At 33.5% G+C, this 25,090-nt stretch overlaps 1 protein-coding gene across 6 annotated transcripts in view; it reads left to right on the top strand.

Annotated features, from left to right (window-relative positions):
• Positions 1 to 8,000: 8,000 nt before the first annotated feature.
• Positions 8,001 to 25,090, top strand: part of LOC110023727 (dihydrolipoyllysine-residue acetyltransferase component 1 of pyruvate dehydrogenase complex, mitochondrial) — an 80,047-nt gene continuing 62,957 nt past the window's right edge. The window contains exons 1-8 of one of the 6 annotated variants that reach the window (XM_020723276.1): positions 8,001 to 8,191; positions 8,263 to 8,552; positions 15,175 to 15,231; positions 19,093 to 19,147; positions 19,218 to 19,251; positions 20,004 to 20,053; positions 20,151 to 20,195; positions 20,328 to 20,401. In XM_020723276.1, coding sequence (XP_020578935.1) covers positions 8,524 to 8,552; positions 15,175 to 15,231; positions 19,093 to 19,147; positions 19,218 to 19,251; positions 20,004 to 20,053; positions 20,151 to 20,195; positions 20,328 to 20,401 — 344 coding nt within the window. In that variant the 5' untranslated portion in view covers positions 8,001 to 8,191; positions 8,263 to 8,523. Of the gene's footprint in view, positions 8,553 to 15,174; positions 15,232 to 19,092; positions 19,148 to 19,217; positions 19,252 to 20,003; positions 20,054 to 20,150; positions 20,196 to 20,327; positions 20,402 to 25,090 lie in introns of all 6 variants that reach the window. The other 5 variants (XM_020723278.1, XM_020723277.1, XM_020723274.1 and 2 more) reach the window with 5 other exon arrangements.

Raw genomic sequence — 25,090 nt, 5'->3', positions numbered from 1 at the left:
ACAGTCAGGATTATTTCCGTTTTTTATAAAAAAAAAAATTAGGTGGGGCCCATCAAATATGGTGCTCTGTTTAGTTATTTTCCTTCCTTAAGAATGAGAATTAGGGTATACATTTGCTGCAGGTGGTTTGGGCGAATTCAGTTTTCCATTTATAATTTTTTCTGTTTTACAATAAGAATGTGATGATTTTGGATTACTGTATTTTGGCTGAAAGTTGGTAAAATTTCGTTTACAGGGTCATCAAAAGTTATTTTTCAGAGATCCAATAGAGGTATTTTTAGCTTGCTTTAGCTGCACAACTTTAATCAAAGCATAAGTGGTCTCTAATGTGCTATTTAATGTATTTTTAATGCATAATTGCCTTGGTTTTCTTTGCTGTTAGAGTTTGGGCATTATTCCTGCTACAATGGAAAAAATACTCTTACATTCAGTCAATAATGTGCTTTGATTATTTATTAGATTCTTTCTACAAGTTATATATGTATATCACTAGGAGATCATGTGCTAATTATCTCTTCAGTCATCTTTTGAAACTTCATTTATTATGGAACCTGCTTGAGTTAAATACCTTGATGGTTTACAATGTTGAGTTGTACATGCAGATGATTTACAATGTTGAGTCAAATTCTGGAACTGAACTAGTTCCAGAATTTGATCTCTCAACGTGTGGCTTGAGTGAGATAAGATTGTGACAATTTCTTGGCTATCAGGTATGCTATTACTCAGAAAGATGGGATGAGAATATTTTTATAATGCATGCATACAGACTATGTTTGGGTGGTATAAAGGAAGGATTTGGGTGGTATAAATGTATAAATTGAAGTTTAGGTGTTATATATGTAAGAACATATGAATTGGGTGGTTTTGATGCAAATGTCCCAATTTATTTTCCACCCCTTTTGATTGTTTCATTATGGTGTGTTGTACAGTTCTATGAAGCAAGTGGTGAGATTCTCAAATAATTATGGTTATGTTTCCTATGGTAATGATTTGGCACTTTAGGATGGCCTAAATTTTTAAGCAACCATTGTTGTCATTATGAAGGAAATCTGCGCCCTTCACATGCAATGGTTGTACAAGGCATTCAATGTGGGTTGTTTTAAGAATTGTCTGAAAACTTGGAAGCATTAACTGGCATCCTTTGAAAGCTTTGTATAAGGAGGCAATCAGTTGAGTTTCAATTTGAGAAAACAAAACATTATGATTTTCACAATTTTTTGCTCTCATTTCTTCTCTATTATAATGTGGCTGGAAATTCAAAGCGAAAGTATTTTTTTTTTTGTTTCTCTTCTCTTTACTTGATCTGCATCACAAGTATATTAAGGCTTGCGAAAATTTTTTGGCTAGCAAAGGTACTTCTAACCTGTTAGGTGAGGGGCTGCCCTTTTCCAAAAATTGTTATGATATGAATTGAAGATGATTAAATTATGTACCTTCTTTTATAACAATCTTTAGTGATGAAGTTTAATATGTGAGAACTATGCTGCAATATTGTCAATATCACTGTCTATTTTTCAAATCTTGGGTAAGTTTACACCATGAACCCACCCCATCTCGCCCTTTTCAATGTTGTCAATATCACTCTGTTTATTTTTCATTCTTAAATATTGGAGAATGGCCCTCAGAATTAAAATTTTGCATCTCTCTTTATGGAAATTGGCTTTGCTCTGTAATGAGAAGTTCTGCTTTCTGTGTTTGCCTGTAAGAAGTTATGCTTTTATTTAAAGTTGGAGTTGTTGGTTAACTTTTGTGAAGATTTTGCCTAAATCACTGCTATAAAGGAACCAAGAGGTGGCATAAACATGAAAAATTTTGATTGAAGAATTCCTCCATGTTCGTTTATGATAGGAATTGAAGCTGAACCAAAGACCGGCATGTTAGATGGATTGAATGGAAATGCAGATGCTGAAAGTTTCGTGCTTGCTTCTTTTGTTTGTTGATTATTCTCCACTTCCACTGTTGAAATTATCTCATTTTCCCATCCACTGGGAAATTGTCCCTTGGGAACCGCTTCATGCCTTGTTAAAACAAGAAAACCAAAATTAATCACCTTAACCTCACTGTTTTAAGGATCATGAAATTCAAAATCAGTAAGAGACACACCCCTTGTGTGTGTGCGCGCGGCTTCTCTATGACTTGTTATTTACCTCTCTAATTATCTATAATAAAACTTTATGCTTGTTATTGCGTTATGGAATTTGTGATTGCTTTCATGAAAGATGAGCTCCAGGAACTCAGGGATGTTGTGAAAAACAACGGCAATAAAGCGAAAAATGGAACGAGTAAAATTGCAAGCAGAAAAATATCAAAGCGACACACAGATTTACGTGGTTCGGCAAATTTGGCAAATTTCGGCAAATTTGCCTACGTCCACAGAGCTGTAGAAGATTTTATTTCTTCAATGAATTACACCGTCGAGTGCATATACGTTTACAAGAAAATCTATATTTTCTTCTCCCCCTTTCTCTCTCTCTCTCTTTCTTCGTCTCTTTCTCTTAGCTCTCAAGAAGACTTGGTTTGGTCTTGCTTGGCTTGGCTTCTCCTTTAAGCCCAAAGAGGTTATTTATAGAAACCATGAGAGCGGTAGGTGGGAGGTAGGTGAGCGGTAGGTGGGAAAGTAGGTGAGCGGTAGGTGGAATTCTTAGTTAGGAAGCTAATTAAATTTTGATGGACCGAGTCTCCACATTACTCAAAATTCTCCAACTTAGAGACTGGGACATTGGTTGCATCACCTACTAGCTCATCATCTACTAGTTGTACCAACATTTTCCTCAAACATGATATCCTCCACCTCTGCAACTCAAATCACTGTCTTCATGCCAGAAGACAAGCTGAAGTTAACACCCTCAGTTGACATATTACCGTCAACGCAGCATTGTACCACCAAGCCCTTTCATGGGTTACTCCTGTATCTGCTTATAACTCTCATTGCATGAGCAATATCCTGCCCCCGCTGAAAGACTTTTTCAACAAGTCCAGCATAGTACCTTTTACTGTCACCAAGCGCAGTCTTTATCTGGTACACCCACTTGTTATGCAATGTTTTCTTACATGATGGAAGTTATGTCAGCTCCCAAGTCTGATTCCCTGGCAGGGAATCTGTTTCCTCCTTTTTGTCAGCTCTCACTTGCTCGAATTCTCATCTTGCAAGATTTCTTCATAGATCTGTGGTTCTCCACCATCTGTCTGTACAAGGTCTGGTTTTGCTATCTTTGGCGCTCTACCACTTTTTAGGAAATTAACATTCTTCTGTTTTCCCAAAATGCACATTTGACTCATATGTCCACGCCTAAGTAAACATGCAGTCATATATAGTGTGTCAATTTTCTTACCCCGAGCAGTACTAATGCTCCTTTGGTAACCTTCTAGGTGCTATTTGAGAACACTACCGAATGACCACCCTCATTGAGCTGCCCAACATATATGAGGTTTTTCTTCAACTTAGGAACGTGTCTGACCTTTTGCAAAGTCCACTCGCTCTTGTTAGGGAATGCAATATCAACGTCTCTCATCCCCACTACGTCCAGAGCTTTTCCATCAACCAGATATATCTTCCTAAAATTACCTGCAACATAATTTCGCATTAACTCCTGGCGAAAAGATGTATGGAAGGAAACCCTTGAATCTAGGGGTGTAAACGAGCTGAAAACGAGCGAGCTCAGGCTCAGCCCCATCATTCACCTTCTTCTTAGGATTCTTGCAGTTCATTTTTATGTGGCCAGTCTTGTCACAATTCCAGCAGATTGTCTGCCGACCAGACTTTGATTTTGATCTTCATCTGTTTGAATTCCTGTCATGTGATCTCCCATGGAATCAACCTTCATCGTAGAACTTGAACACGATGCCTCGTTAGAATCTTTCTTGCGCACCTCTTTAGCCAAAATTAAATCACAAATATCATAATATTTTGGCTTATGTTTACCTGCTGAACTACTAAATGCCATCCTCATGGCTTCCCAGCTATTTAACAATGAAGCCAACAATATCATCACACGTATCTGATCATCAAAATCAATTTCAATTGACGACAACTGATTTGTGATAGTGTTGAAATCATTTAGGTGTTGAGTAAAAAACACACCTTCCGCCATCTTCAAGTTGAATAACTTTTTCATCAGATGCACATTGTTATTCGCCGATTATTTTTCATATATACCTGATAAAGCCACCATGACATCTGTAGTAGTCATCTCCTCGATGACGTTGTGGGTAACCGATCTCGATATGGTTAATCGTATAATCCCCAGAACCTATCGATCCAATAAATTCCATTCCGCCTCGTCCATCTTTTCTGGTTGCTTTCCCAGTAACGGAAGATGAAGTTTCTTCTCATAGAGGTAGTCATATATCTGTATCCTCCAGTAAGAAAAATCTGTGTCATTGAACTTCTCGATCCCCAATGTCATTACTTCGTCCCCGCTCATCGTTCTTCCTTATATTCAAACTAAAGCTCTGATACCAATTGTTGTGAAAAATGACGACAATAAAACGAAAAATGAAACGAGTAAAATTGCATGCAGAAAAACACCAGAGCGGCACACAAATTTATGTGGTTCGACAAATTTGCCTACGTCCACGGAGCTGCAGAGGATTTTATATCTTCGAGGAATTACACCGTCGAGCACCTCGACTTTTACAAGAAAATCTTTATTTTCTTCTCTTCCTTTCTCTCTATCTCTCTCTTCATTTCTTTCTCTTAGCTCTCAAGAGGACTTGGCTTAACCTTGCTTGACTTTGCTTCTCCTTTAAGCCAAAAGAGGCTATTTATAGAAACCATGAGAGCGATGAGTGAGAGTTAGGTGAGCGATAGGTGGGATGTGGTAGGTGAGTGATATGTGGGAAAGTAGGCGAGCGGTAGGTGAGATTCTTAATTAGGAAGCTAATTAAATTTTGGTGGACCAGGTCTCCACAGGTCTCCACATTACACATTACCCAACAAGGGACATCCTGTAGAATGCTATGCTACTGCGGACTAGAGACTTCCTTTCTGAGGTCACGACAGGCCCACAGCTATGGTCGGTACTTTTACAGATGCCCCCGGAGACTCGCAGAATAGTGTGACTTCTTCCGTTGAGCTGAAGGTCGGGTGGATTCCACTGCTGAAAGTGATCGCGAATTGATAGCATTATTGCATGACAGTTTAAGAGGAGAGATTCATCGCATTCACGTTAAAGACAATATCATTATAAGTTTACTTGTAATTTTATTAGTTTTTTTTTCATTGCAATTTTGATACTCACTGATAAGTGAGTGGTGTATTTGTACTATTGTTATGTTTTAAAATGAATTTGTACTTCTTAATTATCAAGTATATTGTTGTTATAGTTTTGTTTTAAACAGCTTTACTAAACAGGGGCAGAATTGTTATTTTTTCAGAAACAGCTGCCCGACAGCTGTTTTCACACAGTTGCACCAAACAGACAGACAACTTCCCGAAGCTGCTTCCGCGCAGCTGCTTCCTGGGGCAGCGCAACTGTAACTAAAAAGCTGAGAAGCTGCAGCTGCGCCAAACAGAGCCTAAGTATAAAGGTTTTTTGGTGTGAGATGTGTAACATTGTATGTTTTGAGCGCTGTGTATGTAAAAATCTCAAAATAAAAATGAATTTGAAATTTAGGAGATTCACTTGCACTATCTTTACTTAACATTTATAAGGAGAGTATTAAATATTATCATAATTTTAGGGGTTATTTAGGATTAATTTTATTTTATTATTCAACAATTATGTATTTTTTATATTTATATATATATATATATATTTTAAAAACAAATAAACATGTTTTTTAAAGCACTAAAAATAATTTTAGGTATTTTAAATCTTTGAAAAAACAACATATATTAATTAAATCAGTCAAACATATTTCATTTTAAACTAGAAACAAAACAAAATAAGATAAAAATAAAAGTGATTCAAATTAACCTCTTAGTTGATTCAACTATGGTAATATGAAAAATGACTCAACATAAAACTCATGAATTGGAATTCCTGTAGAGATGGCATAGAGATAGATTCTCTTGACTATTCTCACTCTTTCATTTTCTCACTCTCTTCCTCCCTCGTTTTCTTTAACAATGAAAAGTTTCTGCATTTGTTTAAACTCATTATTGTGTGAATTATAAATATTTTTTAAAGCCAGACAATAGTTTCTTATAGCCACCATACTCTGGCCTCGCTGATTTAAGCTTTTGCTTTTGCAATAGTTTGTTGAAAACCTATACCCTAAATAAAATATATTTAAACTTTGTGTTAATATTTTGGATAAATTGTTTTCTCTGTGTTTTTTTTGAAAAAAAAATATATATAGCTAAATAAGTAGCTATACATTTTTTCGTATAAAAGACTAAAATACTTATTTTTAAATTAAATCCTAAATATCTCATCTAATACTAACTTTACCAGAACTTGATTAAGCATCAACTTCAAGTTGATGAAGCACCAACTTGATTGTACCGAACATCTTATTCATACTCATCATGTGTAGTTCAATACCAATAATTATGATGAAATTCTTTATGGTAAAGATCCAATTTGATTTCATCAAACATTACATATGCTTAATTTTCGTGCTTCACACAATGTTATAAAAACTTACATTCTGAAAGATAAATAGGCAGTTGTGATGTTATTTGCACAAATTCTTCTACAACATTCAAGAGCTCATGAGTGAATTTTTTTATTCTTGAATCTATTGTACATCCATGTTCTCAAATATCAAATATACATTAGCGGTTAAGATATATGTAAATTTAAATATTAATACATTTAAATCATCACTTGTACATAAGACAATTCTATGCATAATTATGTATGCAAACAACTTAAATTGACATCTATACATAACTCATCCGAAATAATTGTGTGATTGTTTTGATGCATGTACATACAAATAAACATATACATAAACACAAATTTGATATAGTTGGGCAGAATGTTTTGATAAGACAAATTCACTTACAACAAATTTGTTTTGATTTGTGCCTAAATAAGTTAAAATCGACCACTTAAAATGCAATAAAATATTTTATGACATAAATTGATGGATTAAATAGTTTCCAATTATTAGGTACTTAAAATCTAAATGGGCGCTATGAAGAGAGAAATCTAACGAGCCCAAAAAAAGGATTGATCCATAATTAAGATAATTAATGTAGACGGTTTGATGAAATATTTATGGATTGATAAAAATTATCAACTATAAATAGATCACATTCTTTACATAAAAATGATATGAAAAAGGTGAGAGCCGCTTATTGCACCATCTGATTATCATCACTCAATATTCATAATTGTCTACAAAAAGGTTACCATTAAATGATCAATGATTATTCTTCCCTCTATATTGTTTCTTCAATATTCTATATCGTAGCTACATATAACATTAATATTATGTATTTTATGATTTTTATTATTTTATATTCTTCAGTTTAGAAAAATAAAGTATCTCTATAATCTTAAATGTGAGATCATTTTAACCAAGTCATGCTATATGATTATTTTTCCTCAAGTTTTGCATCAAAATTTTTTTGTTGTTTTTTTTATTACTTTTACATGTACATGAATCATTGCATAATGTTAAGATCGAAAATTTATAACCATCACAAAGTTTCAACATGATAAAGAAAAGTAAAAATTTGTAGTAAAAAAATTTTAAAAAAAAATTTCTTTCGTAAAGTGTGGGCCCGTTTGGGGCAGTTTATTTGGTGCTTTGGCGTTTTGAAAACAAACCTGACTTGTTTGGGTAAAATACGTTTTGACAGCTAATGCGTTTTCTAAACGCTGAAAACAACAAGTGTGATCGCAGCTTTCTCAGGTCACTTTTTTTAAAAAATAAAATATTGTAATAGCTACTGCACCTAACCAATCAACAGATTATTAAATTAGCTGCAACTACACAAAACAAACAGAATGCTTGAACATAAAATTTAAGGCATTTGATTTTATTTTCAATTAATTTGTCCAGGAATTAAAAGATCATGACCTGTAAAGCAAAATAATCGGAAACCAGTGCACTAACTAGGAGCTTGGCTTCGTTTGGTCCAGCACGAGTAGGTCAGGAAATCCACCTTGCGTGATGGGCATTGACCGTCCAGCACCGCCGTCTCTCATCCGTGGTGTCGTACTCTATTTGAACACAAGAAGCACACCCTGCACCCTCCCTAATCGCTCTCTCTCTCCCAATCTTCGAGTTTCCTGTACGCGCGCAATAAAACTCAGATCTCGCCATTAAGGAACCGCTGAATCTTTTCACGATTTTAATTTGAAGGTTAGAACCGGTGATTCCTGTCTTCCCGTTCTCCCTCATCGTGATCGAAAAAAAGAACAGAACCATGGCTGGTTTTCCAGGTGCATCGGAAATCCCTTGGCTTTCGTTCCTTTTGATTTTTGAGGCATGCGTATTGTCAGTAGATTATGTGTTCTTTTACAGCGGCTTGCAGTGAATTGAAAACCGAAATATTCGCTAGATTAGCGACCACGTGGTTCTTTAGGGTGGAACTGAATTTGGGCGAAGGCATTGCGGGAATCAATGGTCAACATTCGCTTCCTTCTCCAGAGGTATGCGCTCGAGACGTTGGATTTCCTATATGCATGCATATAATGTTTCCTCTTTTTCTCTCCTGAATCTCGTCCAATTTGTTTTGTTTCAAGGAAGACGAATGATTCCAGAAGTCGTCTTCTTTGTCCTTTTATTTATAAGAATTGAACAATAACTCGAGAAGCTTTTTGTGTGACATGCCAATATACCTTGTGGAGGAATGGGAAGAAGGTGACGAGCTGAATATAACATTTCTTTTGGATCCAATTTCAGGCAATGAAACATCTTATGGTATTTTGTGCACGGTACTGGCCGCAAATATGCTCATTTTATTTTGAAATGCCGAAAGCTACGTACCACCCTTGATACAGAGGGAGCGAAGGTTTTGCATTCATAAATTAGCAAAAGAGAAAACGACATCAAGTTTTGTCCAAATGATTGGAGGCCCATGAAATAAGTATGTATGATATTTAATTTATATTGATATTAGGTTCCACCAGACCACCACATTGTTAATTTGGAATTGGCTCGTGGTCGATGCTAGGTAGGAGTGGTTACTGTAGAAGTACGCATTTATTGGAGGAAATGTTATTGAACGTGGGGATCTTCTTTATTTGGCTGGGTGTTGGTTCTTTCATTCTACATTTAGATTTTCTTCCTTATTAGGTTCTTAAAGTGAATTAAAAAAAAAAATCAAATTATGGTGTCATATAAGCATGATTCGGGGCTTAACACAATTCACAGAGAATGGAAAGCCAGAAATTAAATGATTTGATCTTTTTGAAAATTTTATTCAAGACTTGCTTTTTTCTTACCTATATAGGTTGTCTAGCAATGAACATATAACAATAATGCAAAATTTTGGCATCATCAATGTTGTACGAAACAATCTCAATAAATATATAGTCATATGATAATAGATGTTAGTTTAGAAGAAACAAACTCTCTTGGTAAAACCTACTTCCCAAGTAATAAATGGGAAGACATAAGAAATAGATATGATAAATGAAGAGATAGCATTAACAATAGTTACAAAATTATAATATTTATAAATAATGAATCAAAGATAGAAGTATCATATATGAAAATAATTCAATGGCACTTACCATGCAACATAGTTCATAGAAATTCATATACAAAATGAAAAATATTGCATTAAAATGCCGAAACATTCACTCGAATGAACATTATTTTTATACATCCAAATATGACTCAGTAGTCGTTATCATTTTAATTATAAATATATGTATATTTATCTAAGGTTTTCTTAAACCCATGAAATCTAATAATTCCAAATAGAGCTGTCGCTTATGGACTTGTCGGTCAGCTATTCAAATGTAAAGTGTTCTACCAATGATATAATCATGCATACAAGCACATATTATGATAAACTGTAATGAATTTAAAATTCATTATATTTTTATAAACATAGTTTATGAGTTGTATGGGTAAGATTTATATCTTATCAACCAATGAAATGGATATAAATTTGATAGAAATTTATGCAGCAATTATCATGGAGTTAACTAAAATTTACATTATATTAATACAAGCTTAAGAATCTTTATGGACGATGAAAATATATTTTAAATTAAACATATGAAGCATATTACAAATGTCAAGAAAAATGCCTCTCACAAGGAATGGTGTGTTTATCTTTAATCTATTATGAAGATTCACCTTCCTAACAAAGATCTCATGCAATCTCAATGTTCAACATATTGATTGTAATGTTGATTTTTTTTACACTCCAACATACATTACTTCATAAATCGTAAATTTAATAGAATTAAGATTAATTGCATATTCATAATATTAATTAGCTAATATAATTTTTTTGTTCATTTTTTGAAAATCATTGATTCTAGGAATTTCCTATTTTATACTTTTTAATTAATCCCAAATGTCAATGATTTACTTAATGCTTTCTACATTGAATGTCATTAACCATGGCTTTATGAGATCATTAATACCATTTTGAGATTGAATTCTTATCATTAATACCCTTTTGAGATTCAATTCTTATGAAACCCTTTCATAATTTAATTATATGACATCTATACTAGTTTGTTATAATATTAAAAAAAATCATTATGATTTATATTCTATGCTAAGTTTCAACATTCATTTTCTTATAATCCAAAATATTACTTGCACATTATCATCAATATAACAATTAGAGAAAATAACTCAAACTCAAACACCAAACCCCGATGATCATATCTGTAAACATAAATAAAAAAACTTAGGCTAGATTTTTGTTCTAAGATGACAATGAGAATCCAAATCCCATATTCATACATTTTAATATTTAAGGAACAACCTTAAGAAATTTTAGGATTAATCCATATAGTTTTTTTCTTTCACAACATAATTTAATTTTAACTAAATGATAACCCATGTATTGCTATGAAGAAAAGATTAAAGTTTTATCTTATGGTAGCAAAGAAGAGGGGGAAAAAAAAACAATACATGTGAAACCATAGCGTTGTTTTTCTCCTTACACTCAATTTTGTTCTCATTCTTCTATGTAATTCATCGGACTACTACGTCGTCCTTTTGCCTAAACTTTTCAAAGTCGTAGCCAAAGCTGTTGGCCATCAGGCTATGATCTCCTCATCTCCTCTCTCTTGCCTGCATGTTACATGCCTTTAGGGCCGATATTGATAATTGCCTTGCTCTCACTTGTCATTCACACTCTCATCACTTTCTTTGCATTATAAGGTCCAGATTCAGGTTATAATAGATTTTTCCACTTACTTTAATAAGGTTGTCGGGCATTGGGTCGGCAGGATTGGTTTAGTCAAATGGACATAAAGAAGAGTTATTACACAACTTTTGTGTCTTATAGATCTCATATTGTTGCTTTCATATTCTTGCATACTTTTGAAACAAGATAATAATCTTTGATCTTCTTCCTCAACCATGTAATAAAAAATTATTTTACATGTAATTGGATGTTCTAAGGGCCTATTTGGGACCATTTTTATTTTTTATTGTTATTCTTATTTTTGCTTATGTTTTTAAAAAATATTTGTTTTGTTGATTTTCTTAGATATTTTAATTTTAAAAGCAAATTAACTTTTTTTTGAAATAATTTGAAATAGTTTTTAGATGTGATACATTTTCAACAAATCTCCATCATCCAACACGAATCTCGAGGCATGACATAAACCTTGAGGTGGCCTTTTGCGCAAGAAATATTCAAACCTAGATAAAAACGCATCTAGAACTCTGATTTCAATAAACAATCAAATTGATCGGCTCGACAAGAAGAATCAAATGTTACCAAAATTAATTCAATCCTAGTCAAATCAAGCTTATATTAAGTCATTAAACCACTCTTAGAAGTTTTCTAGATATATTTAGAAGGTTAAACGAATCTAGCAACCATATAATCGAATCTAACGTCTCGACAAGACGAATCTAATAGACCCAAGTTTGCTCAATTCCGACATCGTCCAAGCACTCACATGTCCATCAAATGCCGGCTGATCGAAGGAAGCTTTTCGGACTGTCCGATCAAAGTGGTTCATATTTTTGCATTCATTGTACCCAGAATATTATAAATAGAGCCACACTCTCTACTGAGAGGGGGCTGGAGGATTCAGAGAGAACTTAAAGCTTTGAAAAAGAGCTGAAGTCCAACACGACTCCTGTCATCGTCGATTGTTGCCGGCCGTCGTCGACCTCCATTGACCTCCACCGATTTCTGACTGCCGCCGACCCCCGCCCACCTGACTGCCGCCGACCTCCGCCAACCGCCGCTGATCACCGTCGACCACTACTGACCATTGTCGACAACGTTTGATCGTTGTCGACCGCTTACCACCTTCGATTATCACCAATCACCGTTGACCACCATAGACCAAAATCTGTCAGTCGACGTTGTAACTTGAAAAACCTAGTAACTATTTTCCGTCTGTGGGACAAGGGGCCTCTTTAACCATCAACTTATAGTGAATTTTTACATCTGGGTCAGACCTCGTGGTTTTTTTCTCTTTACGGGTTTTTCACGTAAAAACTTCTGCTATCAGTACTAGCTGTTTTCTTTTACCTGTGAGTGTGCTGAATTCCCGTGCAACGCTAAGACGATAATCTATTACTCAACAACCGCGAATTTTCTAGCATGCATCAAGTTACTTTAAGATGCCAAACATATTTTATTTCCAATCAAAATATAAATAGAAAAGTGATCTTAAACAATCATTTAGAATTTTTAATATCATCATCATTATCCATTTCTCAATTTTTATGTTTAGCTTTATGCTATTTATTCTCTATTATTCAATTTTGTTTTCTTGTATAAGTTGTTCAATTTATTATGGTAAAATCTTTTTAAACCTCTTTCTGTCCATAAAACTTTTGGTTTTTTCTTTTTTTTCCTTGCACATTGCTATTTTCTATCCTTTATGTTGGTGCAACTTCTAATATCTAGACCATGCCTATTTTCTCCGCTTTATCTTTAATAGTCACCACTCATAGTGTTTCTTTAGGGTTTTTTTTTAAGGAAGTTTTACCATACATCATCAAAAAATTTTATTTTTTTTGGCATTCAACTTGGGTAGTAGTGCCTTTTTTATCGTGCACTACTTAAATTCTTATGCCAGTTGGTTATCTGATTTTATTACCAATTTACCCTTTTATTTTAACCATCTAGTCTAAATTCTAGATTTTGTCATACTTAGCTGATTCATTTGTTATGCTATAATACATACTAGATCCAAGATATTTTAATTGATGATACTTAGGCATCACTTGATTTTCTAGCAATTTTATTTGATGATTATCAATTGATTCCCACTAAAATTCTAAAAAAACATTACACATTTATTTTTTGCTTAACTGACTCTATGCTTCAGAGCAATATTTCTTCATTTATTCAGCTTTTTTAAACTATTGATATGTTTTATTAGCATCTCCATAATTGAAAGAAAAGATACACCCTTAGCATTGCTCTTTGTTATAAGCCTATTGTGATTGGGAACTAATTGATCGCTCCAATACTATTTCTAATGCCATTCGTTTTTCGAAGATAATTTATCGACATATTGAGTTTTTATATTTATATTATTTTGTTGAAAGTCAATCATGGGATTATACAGAGCTCACACAAACTTGAGGCCGACCATCATACCTAGGGCATGCAAAGCAAAGTTATAGTTGCCACACATGTTTAACTTTTGTCCAAACATTCTTAGTTCCTTTATCTAAATGTCATTTCCTAGCATCCTAACTCAAACACTTGAATTTTTGTTAAGTATCTTCAGAACAATACAAAATGCATATCAATCACTGATCTTTGTTGTAAGTCTATTATAATATGGAGCTATTTAATTCCTCCAACGCTACTAAAGCTGCTTGATGTTGCTAGAAGTTCCTTTCTCAAACACTATTTATTTGCAAATATAATTCATTATTTTATTATGTGCATATTGTATTACTGAACTTCATTCTAGAATTAATACATAACTTACACAACCTTGACGCCAACTACCATACCTTGGAGCACGCACAAGCATAATTTCTGGTTGCCACGTATGTTTTACTTTTCAGAAGCAGGTTTGTTGCCCAAACATTTGTAGTGCTATAAAGAGAATGTCCTTATTTCTCTCCATCTTGACTGGAGTTGTTGCTTGTAGAACTATTTAAAAGGTTGAGTTAGACCCACAAATAAAACACAAATACATTTATGAAAGAAATACATTTCTAGCTCTTTATTAAACTTGAGGCATTTTGCATAAAATCTGATGGTCCTGATTTTTTTATGATTTTGAATGTATTTAATTTAATTTAAAACAGATTAGAAGCCACTATTTTTTAGTTTTTTATTTTTGTTGGTAGATTTTCTGAAGTTAAATTTAATCTCGCGGTTAGAAATTCCTTACACCTAATTATGAAGTATTTGTTTTTAACCATGATTCATCCTTGTTTAAATTCTCTTTATTTTCTTTCAGATTTCTTGCAAGTAATTCTTTCTTTTTATTACTTTTTAGAAGTAATTGCCAATTATGTTGTATGGTATCAGGCATATTATTCTTTCGTGAGCTCCTAGTTTGAGAATATCCTCCCTTACTCCTGCAATGTTGCTCTTTTCATCCATTACCCTACAATGTTCCTCATTTTCCTGGCCTTCAAATCTTCATCCATTTTCTCCTAACAATCTTAGATGACTCTTCTGGTGTTTTTTAATCTGCTAGATTTTCATTTTTTTTTTTCGCGGTCTAGTTGTTTTATCTTATTGGAGCTTTAAGCATTGAAGAGTGCCTCCATAGCCAGTTAACCTCTTCCTTAAAAGAAATTATGTTGAGTCCAATTTTTTTTTTACCTGCCTATCATTGCAGTGGATTTTTTTTTTTGGGTTCACTGTTTCGATGCATATTCAATCATTTATTATAACTTATATTTGTAGAATTCTCATAGTTTTTATTTATTTGGGGATTTTATTATCTTCTCTTTGTAAGCCAAGATTTTTTGAACATCTTTGCTACTTAAAAAATTCATTATGTAGTATTTTACTGTGGACCATATGGATCTCTATATTCTTGCTGTCAGTTGTCTTCACAGATAAGCTATAAGATTGTCTTTTTCCGTTTTGTGATAATCCATGCTTATATTATGATTATGAATTTCCTTATGTAGCTTGGGTCGCACACATAGTTCTTTTCGGCTGGGATTGGATTATGCTACCAATATAAGGTATTCATTTTAATCTTCTTGACTTATTTGTATATCCTTACATTAAACATGCGCATTCTTGTTTGAACTAGATTTTGGATGAATTTGTCTTTGAAGCATCTTATTAGCTATAACTCTTTTAAATGTTTTTGAAGTCCTTTATTTAATTAATGATAACACTGCTGTTCTCAATATGAATGCATTTTTTCTATTCCTAATGGTTCTACTCATTTTAGTTGCTATGCTACTATTCTGTGGAAAATTTCTTGTGGATCAAATAACCATTAGAATTGAAAATGATTTCCGCTCTACCTTAAAGACAACAAATTGAATTAGTATATCGAGCAAAAATTATTGACTGGTCAAATTTATCTGACATTTGTGTACTGTTCTTAAGAAATTTTCCTGTGTTGTTTGCAAGGCATAAAGCTATGATGAGACATATGAAGATGCCAAGTTTTAATCTTACTTGCCGCTGCTCTCTCTACTCATTCTGGCATCTATTTGGAACCTACATTAAATCACCACAATATTTTAAACTACTTTTTCCATGTGGATAGTTCTATTTATCAGAGTAACATCCTTGAAGAATTCCTACAAACCTCGAAATTTGAACACACCGCGACACGCCATCCATCCCAAAATTTTAAATTATGTATATGCTTATAATGCTTTATTCTGGCAAGCTCATTCTTTGTGCTGATTTGATTTATCATCAAAATTTGACATTATTATGCCCGAGTTTTCTCACTTTTGGCCAAGGGACCTCTCATTTAGCTAACTAATGAAGGGTTTGTTTGGGGTGGTTGTGCCAAGGAAGGCACCGTTGGAAAACTATATGTCTGTTTGTTTTGTACAACGGTGCAACAACTGTTTATGAAAAAAAAAAATTTACCCCTATATTACCGTGCTATTTATAAGATAACCAGTTCATGTTGAATAACTGATACATGAAAAAGAAATTACATTCAAGATCTTTAGAAACTCATAAGTTCAAATATTGCATTAAGAACTGATATCTCGCTTAATATTGAGTAACCTGACAATCAAAATCAAAAATAAAAAAATAAATTAAAATAATAATTAACTTTATCATAATATTGAATTTGAAATGTAATCGATCAATTTTACGCGATAACTTCTTCTCTAAAGACACTCTCCATGCCTAATCACTATTTAAGGTGAAGCCGTCTAATTGATTCTCTCACTTGAAGAAGTCACAGTCTTCTGTTGTTCTATTCTTTGGACACCCGCACAAATATCAAAAAAAAAAAAAAATCTAAAATCTTAAAAAATTAAACAAACCAATTAAAAAAACAAAAAAAAGGTTAAAAGTTAATACAAAACAGTAAAAAATGAAAGTGATATGAAGTATTTATAAGAAAATACAACAGCAACAAAACCTTTGTCCCACTAAGTGGGGTTGGCTACATGAATCTTTTTTCTCCATTGCGTCTTATTTAGTGTCATATTTTTATTTAATTCTATTAAATGAAGATAATTTTTTAAACAATATGCCCAAGTCTTCCTAGGTCTACCTTTCCCTTTCTTAACATAAGTCGAACTTAAAACATCTACTCTCCTAATCGGATCATCCAATGATTGATGTTTAATGTGACCAAACCATCTAAGATGACTATCTCTAATTTTGTCATTTAATGGAGCTACACCAGCCCTATCACGAATATATTCATTTCGCATTTGGTCTCCAAGTGTAAAGCCACTCATCTACCTAATTATTCTCATCTCGGTAACACTCAACTAAGTTTTATGCTTCTCTTTTAAAGGCCAACATTCAGCGCCACAGAGCATTGCAGGCGTCACCACCATCTTATAAAATTTTCCTTTCAGTCTAAGGGGTACTTTTTTATCACACAATAGGCCCGAAGCATTCCTCCACTTCAACTAAGCAACCTGAATTCTACTAATAGCATGCCCATCTATATTACCATCACTTTGAACAATAGACCCGAGATATCTAAAGCGTTCACACCTTTTAATAATTTGATCACCCATAGTTGCATTTTTGTCACTAGAGCTACTACTACTAAAATTACATTCCATGTATTCAGTTTTAGATATACTCAAATAAAGGCCTTTAGACTGCAATGTAGACCTCCATAATTCAAGTTTTTTCTGAGCCTTCTCTCTCGTATTATCCACGAGAAGGATATCATCAGCAAAAAACATACACCAAATTACATCCTTCTATAAATGTCCAGTAAGACCATCTATAACTAAAGCAAAAGGATATGGGCTTAAACCCGGTCTCTGATGTAATCCAACAGAAATAGGAAAATATTTGGTCAATCCTCCTTCTGTTTGAACACAAGTAACAACTCTAGTATACATATCTTTAATGACTTGAATATAAGTCATATTAACAGCTTCTCATTAACTCTCCAAAGGATATCTCTTGGAACCTTATCTTAAGCTTTTTCTAAATCAATAAAAATCATATTTAGATTCTCCTTATTATCTCCGAACTTCTCCATCAAACCTCTCAACAAATGTATAGCTTCCATGGTAGACCTGCCCGACATAAATCTAAATTGATTATGAGAAATCTTTGTAATGCGTCCTATATTCAATTATCCTCTCCCATTATTTAAAAGATGACATATCAACTTAATTCCTCTATAATTTGCACACCTTGTGCATTCCCTTTGTTCTTAAAAATTGGTATTTACAAGATAATAAAAATTAAAACTACGTAAAATGAAAATAAAATCCATAAAAAAGGAACTTAAAAAAATGTTAAATGAAATTGTGAGAAAAGAACTTGGAAGCAAATAAAATGAAATTAAATAAAAAAATTAGTTAAAATATAAAATAGCCAGAAAAAAAATCTAAATACTTAAAACCAAGTTCTCCAAACTATTCTAAACTCTACAACTAAAAACTTGAATGAATCGGGCTTCTCGAATGTGTTATTAAGCAATGTTTCATCCTAATAAATTGTATTCTGATGAATAAAAATCAAATGTATGATAACTTCATTGCATTCTTGTGTTGAATAAACGTATTTTTACATTACTCTTCAGAATTATCGGCCACAACATAATATGGATTGATAGTGGTAGAATCAAAATCATATAAAATTTATTGTTTAGTAGTTTATACATGCGAATTGTTTCACAGACTGTTGTCATCATCATAATGTAGGAGGTCCTTTTGGGCAGCCTTTTCACCACTTTATTTACTTGCAACTTTCTTGTTTTTTTCAAAAATTTCTTTACTAAGAAGTAACAATTTACAACTATATCTGCTGTAGTGTTTTAGTTGCAAAAAAGTTGCGGTCCAATTTTTTTCTGTAGGAAACATCTATGATGCTTACAACTGCTTTGAAAGCTTTATTTTTTCCATAACATATAAACAATTGTAGCCTCACTTGATAGACCTAAAAAATTATTTAAAACTTCTTTGCAATTATTTTGAGTATAAAAATTCCACATATAATCAATCATCAAAAAAATAAAATTTAAATATAATTTAAAAGGGTCATTGCAGCTGGCCAAAAGTTAGAAAAGAAAATGGTGACATTAGGTCTATGTAATAGGACAAATGCTGACCGTGCCAGTATGGTATATGACTTTTACGTAAAATACCATCACTTCTTATACCTTGAATTTTTCTTTTTGCCAAGGTTCAATATGAAAGAAACACTAGAACAACTGACACAACTAATACTTACCGGTTATGGTGTAACCAACAAGAAGATTAATGTAATTTCTGGTACAAGTAATGTAGTTTAAATTTGTCAGCCTTTTTTGTTTATGACTAATGAATGGCATATTGAGACATGAAATAATAAGTACTGTTACTGAATGTGCTAACCTAGATTTTAAAAGTAAAGAGATCTAATTAAAATTGCATTTTTAGGCGTTCACCACTCCCGTCAATGAATGGCATGTCCAAGGTTCCTTTGTTCTATAAGGTTAGTCTAAAATGTGGTTTCCTTTTCTCGACATACACTTTGCTTTTTTACTAATACGATTCTCATGCAGCCAATTCTTGGAGCTCGGGGTATTTCCTCTACAGGTTCATTATACTTATTCATGCCTTCATTTTTTATTCATAAGCTGTAACTTCGTAAAATGTGCTGATATTATACTCCTTCATTTGTTTTTAATATGATGTGTAAATGAAACTCTCATTGTTTTGCACCCTTTGAGACAACTTTATTGAGAATTTAGTTTTGACCTTGATAGCAGTGGAGCCATATGAAGGCATGCTCAAAAGTTTAAGCGTCCAAACAGATTGGATATAATAATGCCACATATCTATTGGATTAGTGCTAAAAGCAATGCAATAGATGGGAGTGAGTAGAAGATTTGCTGTGCAAGGGAGATTGACATATTTTTTATTCTAACCCAGAGACTAAATGATTCTGGGGATAAGAACAATTTAGGCACTTTTTAGATATTGTATTGTTAGTAGTTTTATAATGAAAATAATGAAAACAACTTGAATGCTAAAATTGATCTTTCTTAAAATGAGTGTTATATTCTTTATTGCAGCCATTCACATCTAAGGGATAAACAATCTTCTATTCTTTGTATTTTCTACTAAGTCTCTAGTGCTTATTTTTTCTATGCATAATTACCAGCTCCTGAACGACTCACTTGCATTATTTGCAAAAACTAATAATTTTTTTTCCCATGAAACTTCTCAAACTGAGGGATCTATACGACTATAATATGCCAAATTTTATCAGGATTAGTATCTGAAGCAATGAGTAATATACTCGGTATATTTGGTATGCTTTATCCTTCATTTGTTAACAAATGCAGGGCCTTTGTTGCATATTGTGGTGCAGATGCCTGCATTATCCCCCACAATGGTGAGGACATTTTGATAGAATGGATTGCTTACTGGAAATATTGTACGTATGTTCCTGCTATAAAAGTGGTTATTGAACTTGATGTTGATGTCACCAGGATCAAGGAAATATAGCGAAATGGATGAAAAAAGAAGGGGATAAGGTAAGACAAATTAGTTTGATGTTCTGCAAACTTATTTGACATTGCTACATTGAGAGGGTCTTTCTTTTCATTCCATAAATCAATGTCTCTATTAACCAACTCCATTTTCTCTTGCCATATTTGAACTGACAGATTGATGTTGGTGATGTTATCTGTGAAATAGAAACTGACAAAGCAACTCTTGAATTTGAAAGCCTTGAGGAGGGGTAATCTGCTATTTGGCATTTAAGGAGCTTTGCATAGTTTGTACATATAATATTTTAATTAATTAATTTTGTCTAATTTTGTTTTTAATAATTCTATTTGGCTTGCAATTTGATTTTTCTTAAGCTTCTGCAATTATGTTTTCCCCATATTTTATGTCCTTTGAAATAAGTTTCTTATGACGCATGAAAATTGTAGGGTGGCTAATTGGCAAATTTGAAAGCAGCTTGTTAAAAGCCTTTTTCCCTTTAAACATAGCTAAATATCTGAAGGATGGTTTAGGGTCCCTTAAGCTTGGCTGCAGTTAAGCTTCCACAACCTTTTTATTAGTTAACAATTATTATATTTTTATTTATAGCTTTTTATGCTGAAATGTGATGCCTTTTTGAGAGATATTTTGGAGCAATGAGTAGCATAATTCCTGATGCAATCAGAAAAAATTGCTTCCTGCTTGGTCCCACTTGTGGTAGGTTTAGATATTATGCCTTCATCATTGAGCTATTCTCTTCATTGAGGGGGCTCCATACACTTGGCTTTTTTTTTTGCAAGGTAGTTAATCATCTCATTGTCCTGGAGTCTACTTCAGGTCAAAATAAGTATTGCTACTGTATCCTAAGTCAATGTATTTCCTTCCATTATCACTTCATCCACTTGATCTGAGAAGCCTTTTTGAAAGATATTTTGCAGTAATGAGCACATTTTTTTTCATCCCGGTTTCCATTAATCCTTGGGACAGGATAGTGTCGTCTTATGTGGCTTTGGATGTGGGAATGGTTTATGTAATTTGGTGGCTCTGGAGTAAGTTCAAAGTTGGAGGGCTTAATGCGTAGTGGAGTTTTAGGTGGAAGTGACATATTTAAGCTTTTTGGAGAGCACTGTTTCATGGCAAGATATTTGAGTTATTGTGCCTGTATTGTCATCCCTCACATGTGGGATTTTAACCTTTCATGGAAACTGACTTAAAAGAGGAAGGGAGATATAGCATACACTCTCACATTGGATTTCTTTGCTTGGATGACTAGGGAATAGTTGGCTAAGCGGAGAGGAAGCGAAATAGAAAGTTTAGATTGTTCAGTTTTCTTAAAAACATCAGCTTAAAATCTACTTTGATAAATTTTCAAGTTCCTTGAGGCTTTTACTTTAAGAAGTTGTTATATTAAATGACTATGGTTCCAATGGTTAACATAAAACAAGAATAAATAATAAAGCTTAAAATGATGACAAAAAATGATGGCAACAAAGAGTTGTCATTCAGCATGAATGAGTAATATCCGATCCATTCTTAATTTTAGCTCTTGGTGTAGGCCCTGTGAGAATAGGTCTTGCCTCCCGTGCAGTTTCTTTTATGCAGCCTTTTGTGTCCCCTCAAGCCTAATTATCTATCCTTCTGTTTAGCCAAGGAGATATAAATGGTGTTACTAATCCAATTGATATGGTTATTCTAATTTAGCTGATCGAATATATTGGAAGGCCTCCGGTTCTTGATTCTTTTTTAGTAGTTTGCTCTTGCATTAAATACTACCCACACCCCCAACACTATTTCATGTGAGGCTTAATTCTTGTGTTCTCCTTGATGAATATTGATATCGAAGCCTTTGTTTTGGTACTTTCTATCGTCTAGCAAAGGTTCAAAAGTTTTAAATATTCATCATTAATAACCAAGGATGCCTATAGATAAGGATGTTCTCCGTGAAATGAAGTGTTCCCAATTTGAAAAATCTTTAAAGGTCCATAATGAACTCTCTTTATCCTTTCACTTCTCTCTTTAGCCTTTCCTTAAATATTTATTACAGAGTTTTTTTTTTAATTTAAATTTTCTCTGATCTTTTTTTTTTTTATCATGTTGAGCTTTTTGTTCATACTAGTAATGTCATAGGCGTTCATACAGTTATTTGTGGACTTGTTCACGTGATTGCCAGGGGACAGAGTGCCTTAAGTATCTCAACAATTTTTCTTTTTTATTATAAACGTCAATGTCAATTCTAAAATTCAAGATCAAATAGATTATGAAGTGGGAACCCTGACAGATCTTTAATAGTGATTTTATTGTAGATCTATGAAGTCTCTTTGTTAGAACTATATGTATGGAAGAATGTCATTTTACTCGGTAAACTGTTTGACATTATACCCAAAACATTCACAATTGCTCTGTTGCTTACTTAAAATTGACCATCAAATTAATGACGAAAGGCAATACCTTTTTTGCCCATGTTATCCATCAAAGCTTAAAATTCTTCCAAAATTTGCTCATGATTCTGCTCTTTCTAATGAAATGATAGAAGTAAGCGTTGATGCTTTTCCAGATACATTGTAACAAGAGCTCACTGAATCCCTTCCTGTCACAGGCTTTTGCATGGAATTATACATTTGTCGAACACGTGAACAGTCAAAAACAATTTATGACCATTCGTGGTCTTTGATAAATCTCAAAATTATCAGTGAACTCTACATGGTTTGGCAGTGAAGGAAGAGGTGTGTAAAGACCCAGGTTTATTTTTTAAGTTTGTTGAAAGGATTGCAAAACATGCAACTATTAACAACACAGTTTATCTGTTGAAGCAACTTAGTCCAATACACTTTTTTTTAGCTGATCTCAACATTGAAATGTCCAGCCACCTTGACCGTTTAAGCCTTTTGGATTCAAATTGAGCTGCTGCTTATGGAATACACAACTGATGATGACTGTAATAAAGCAGACTGCTCTTCATGGCTTAGCTGTCTTCTTGAACTGCTGCTAAATTTGCAGCCACAAATATGTTAGACGGGCTATAGTTCAAGATGCTAATGATCAGTTTGTAGTATGGTTCCCTTTTCTATACAATAATGCCCAATGCTTGAGAGCTTGATACAAGATAAGTTGTACAATTCTTATATAATAATGTAGGTAGTGTAGCTTTGCTTTATTAGCATTTTATGATAAAACTCTGTTACATATATGACTACGATGCATCAAGGGATAACAATATACATGAGAATAATGAACTATAAAAAGTAAAAAATGGTTAGCAACCCTATCCTTCCCGCCAGCTTGAAACTGAAATATAACCTCATGTGGCAGCTCTCCTGTGTATCTCTGTGGAACCTTAACTCAAAAGTGTTGCCTCCGTGTTGCTTTAAGCAATGTATGGTGGCAATTTCGAACTCAAATATGTAGCAAGATTATTGCTAAAATATTCAAATCGTGAGCTGACCCAAAGTAATGTGAATGTAGACGACTAAATTATGAAATTCTTTGACACGGAACAGGAAGCCGTGCTTCGCGGCATGCGGGATTCTCACTGAAGATGTCAATTCTGTGGGATCGTGGAAAATCCCCTGATTGTGGGTGCCAGATGGTTCTCAATTTCAGCAGCATTTTTCCTTTTCTGATATTTTTCCTCTTTTGTTATTTCTAATTAGGATATTTTCTATTAGGATATTATTTATATGTGTATTTTGCTTTTTTTGAGAACTATTCTCTGATTTTTTGCTCTCTGAAGTGTTGTAGGCTGTAATCTATTCCTTTGCGAGTGGTGTGTTTGTAGCTTGCCCAGGAATAGATATTGGATCCCTCTCATCTTCCGGATCTTGCTGTTTTGCCACTCGACTGCTGTTTTTAGTCCCGACAACTGCTGAATGTTCCTTCTCCCTTTCCAGTGCCACCAATATCGAATATTTTCATTTCCTTTCTTTTCCACAACCACTTCCATGCTAAATCTCTTTCCTAGACACCTTCTAGTAGCGCTGGAACAGTATCATTTCTGCTTATTCTTATATGAAGCATTGCATTGAACATTAATTTATGCTATTTTTTTTTTTCAGTATTTCAGTATTTGGTTTACTTTATTTTGACTTTATTTTGTATTTGTGTACATAGCCATGATGATGATTGGGAAGGATTGTTTTGGCCCCGAAAGATTATATTTTATTTCTTAGTGTTAGTGTAGTTAGTTTTTAGCATAATTTCTATCTTGATCTAGTTTATAATGGTGGATAACATCATATACTCATGGATGGCTGCATGGGTTTTTGATTGAGGCAGTGGTTTTGGAAATATTATTTAAATAAGGAGAAGTTTCAATATTGTTTGGCATGTGTCGGTCAACTTTTTCGATAGATATAGATTTGAAAATATGAAATATGAAAATAATTTTGGAAATTTAATTTAATATAATAAATATATAGTTTGAGTTTTAAAAGTAGTATGTTTTAATTTTTTAAAAAAAATGAGACCAAGTGGATCTCATTCGTACAATAGTTTGCATAATCGTGCCTGATACCGCGAATACTACACTTTCCCGAAAGATAAGTATAGACCTCGGTGATAGACCCAATCCTGCAAACTAAGAGATTTGTGACATCCATTTAGTCTGCGAACCTTTTATATATGACCGACAAATTCCCCTATCTAATACAAAGATTAAATAGGGTTTATTTTACCTGGGTTCCAAGTTCCCTATAGAGGCAAGCCCCTATAGTTAATTACATCCCAAATGACGGGAGTCACTTGAGAAAACTCTCGATAATGATCAATGGTTCTAGTCTTCAAGAATTCAAAGTTTAGGTTTTCAAGGTAGGACGTGGAAAAAGACAAGTGAGAGTGGCTCAAATAGGAACAGTTATTTCAGGAATCCAAATAAAAGAAAAGGTAGGGGATGTCATAGATCCTGAGGAGAATCCCCAGTGACTTCCCAAACTATCCTACTGTGTGG

The sequence above is a fragment of the Phalaenopsis equestris genome, unplaced genomic scaffold (genome assembly GCF_001263595.1).
Source record: "Phalaenopsis equestris unplaced genomic scaffold, ASM126359v1 Scaffold000228, whole genome shotgun sequence".
In the NCBI taxonomy this organism is placed as follows: domain Eukaryota; kingdom Viridiplantae; phylum Streptophyta; class Magnoliopsida; order Asparagales; family Orchidaceae; genus Phalaenopsis; species Phalaenopsis equestris.
The sequence above is the reverse complement of the archived record's forward strand: the minus strand, read 5'-3'. Positions and strand labels throughout refer to the sequence as shown.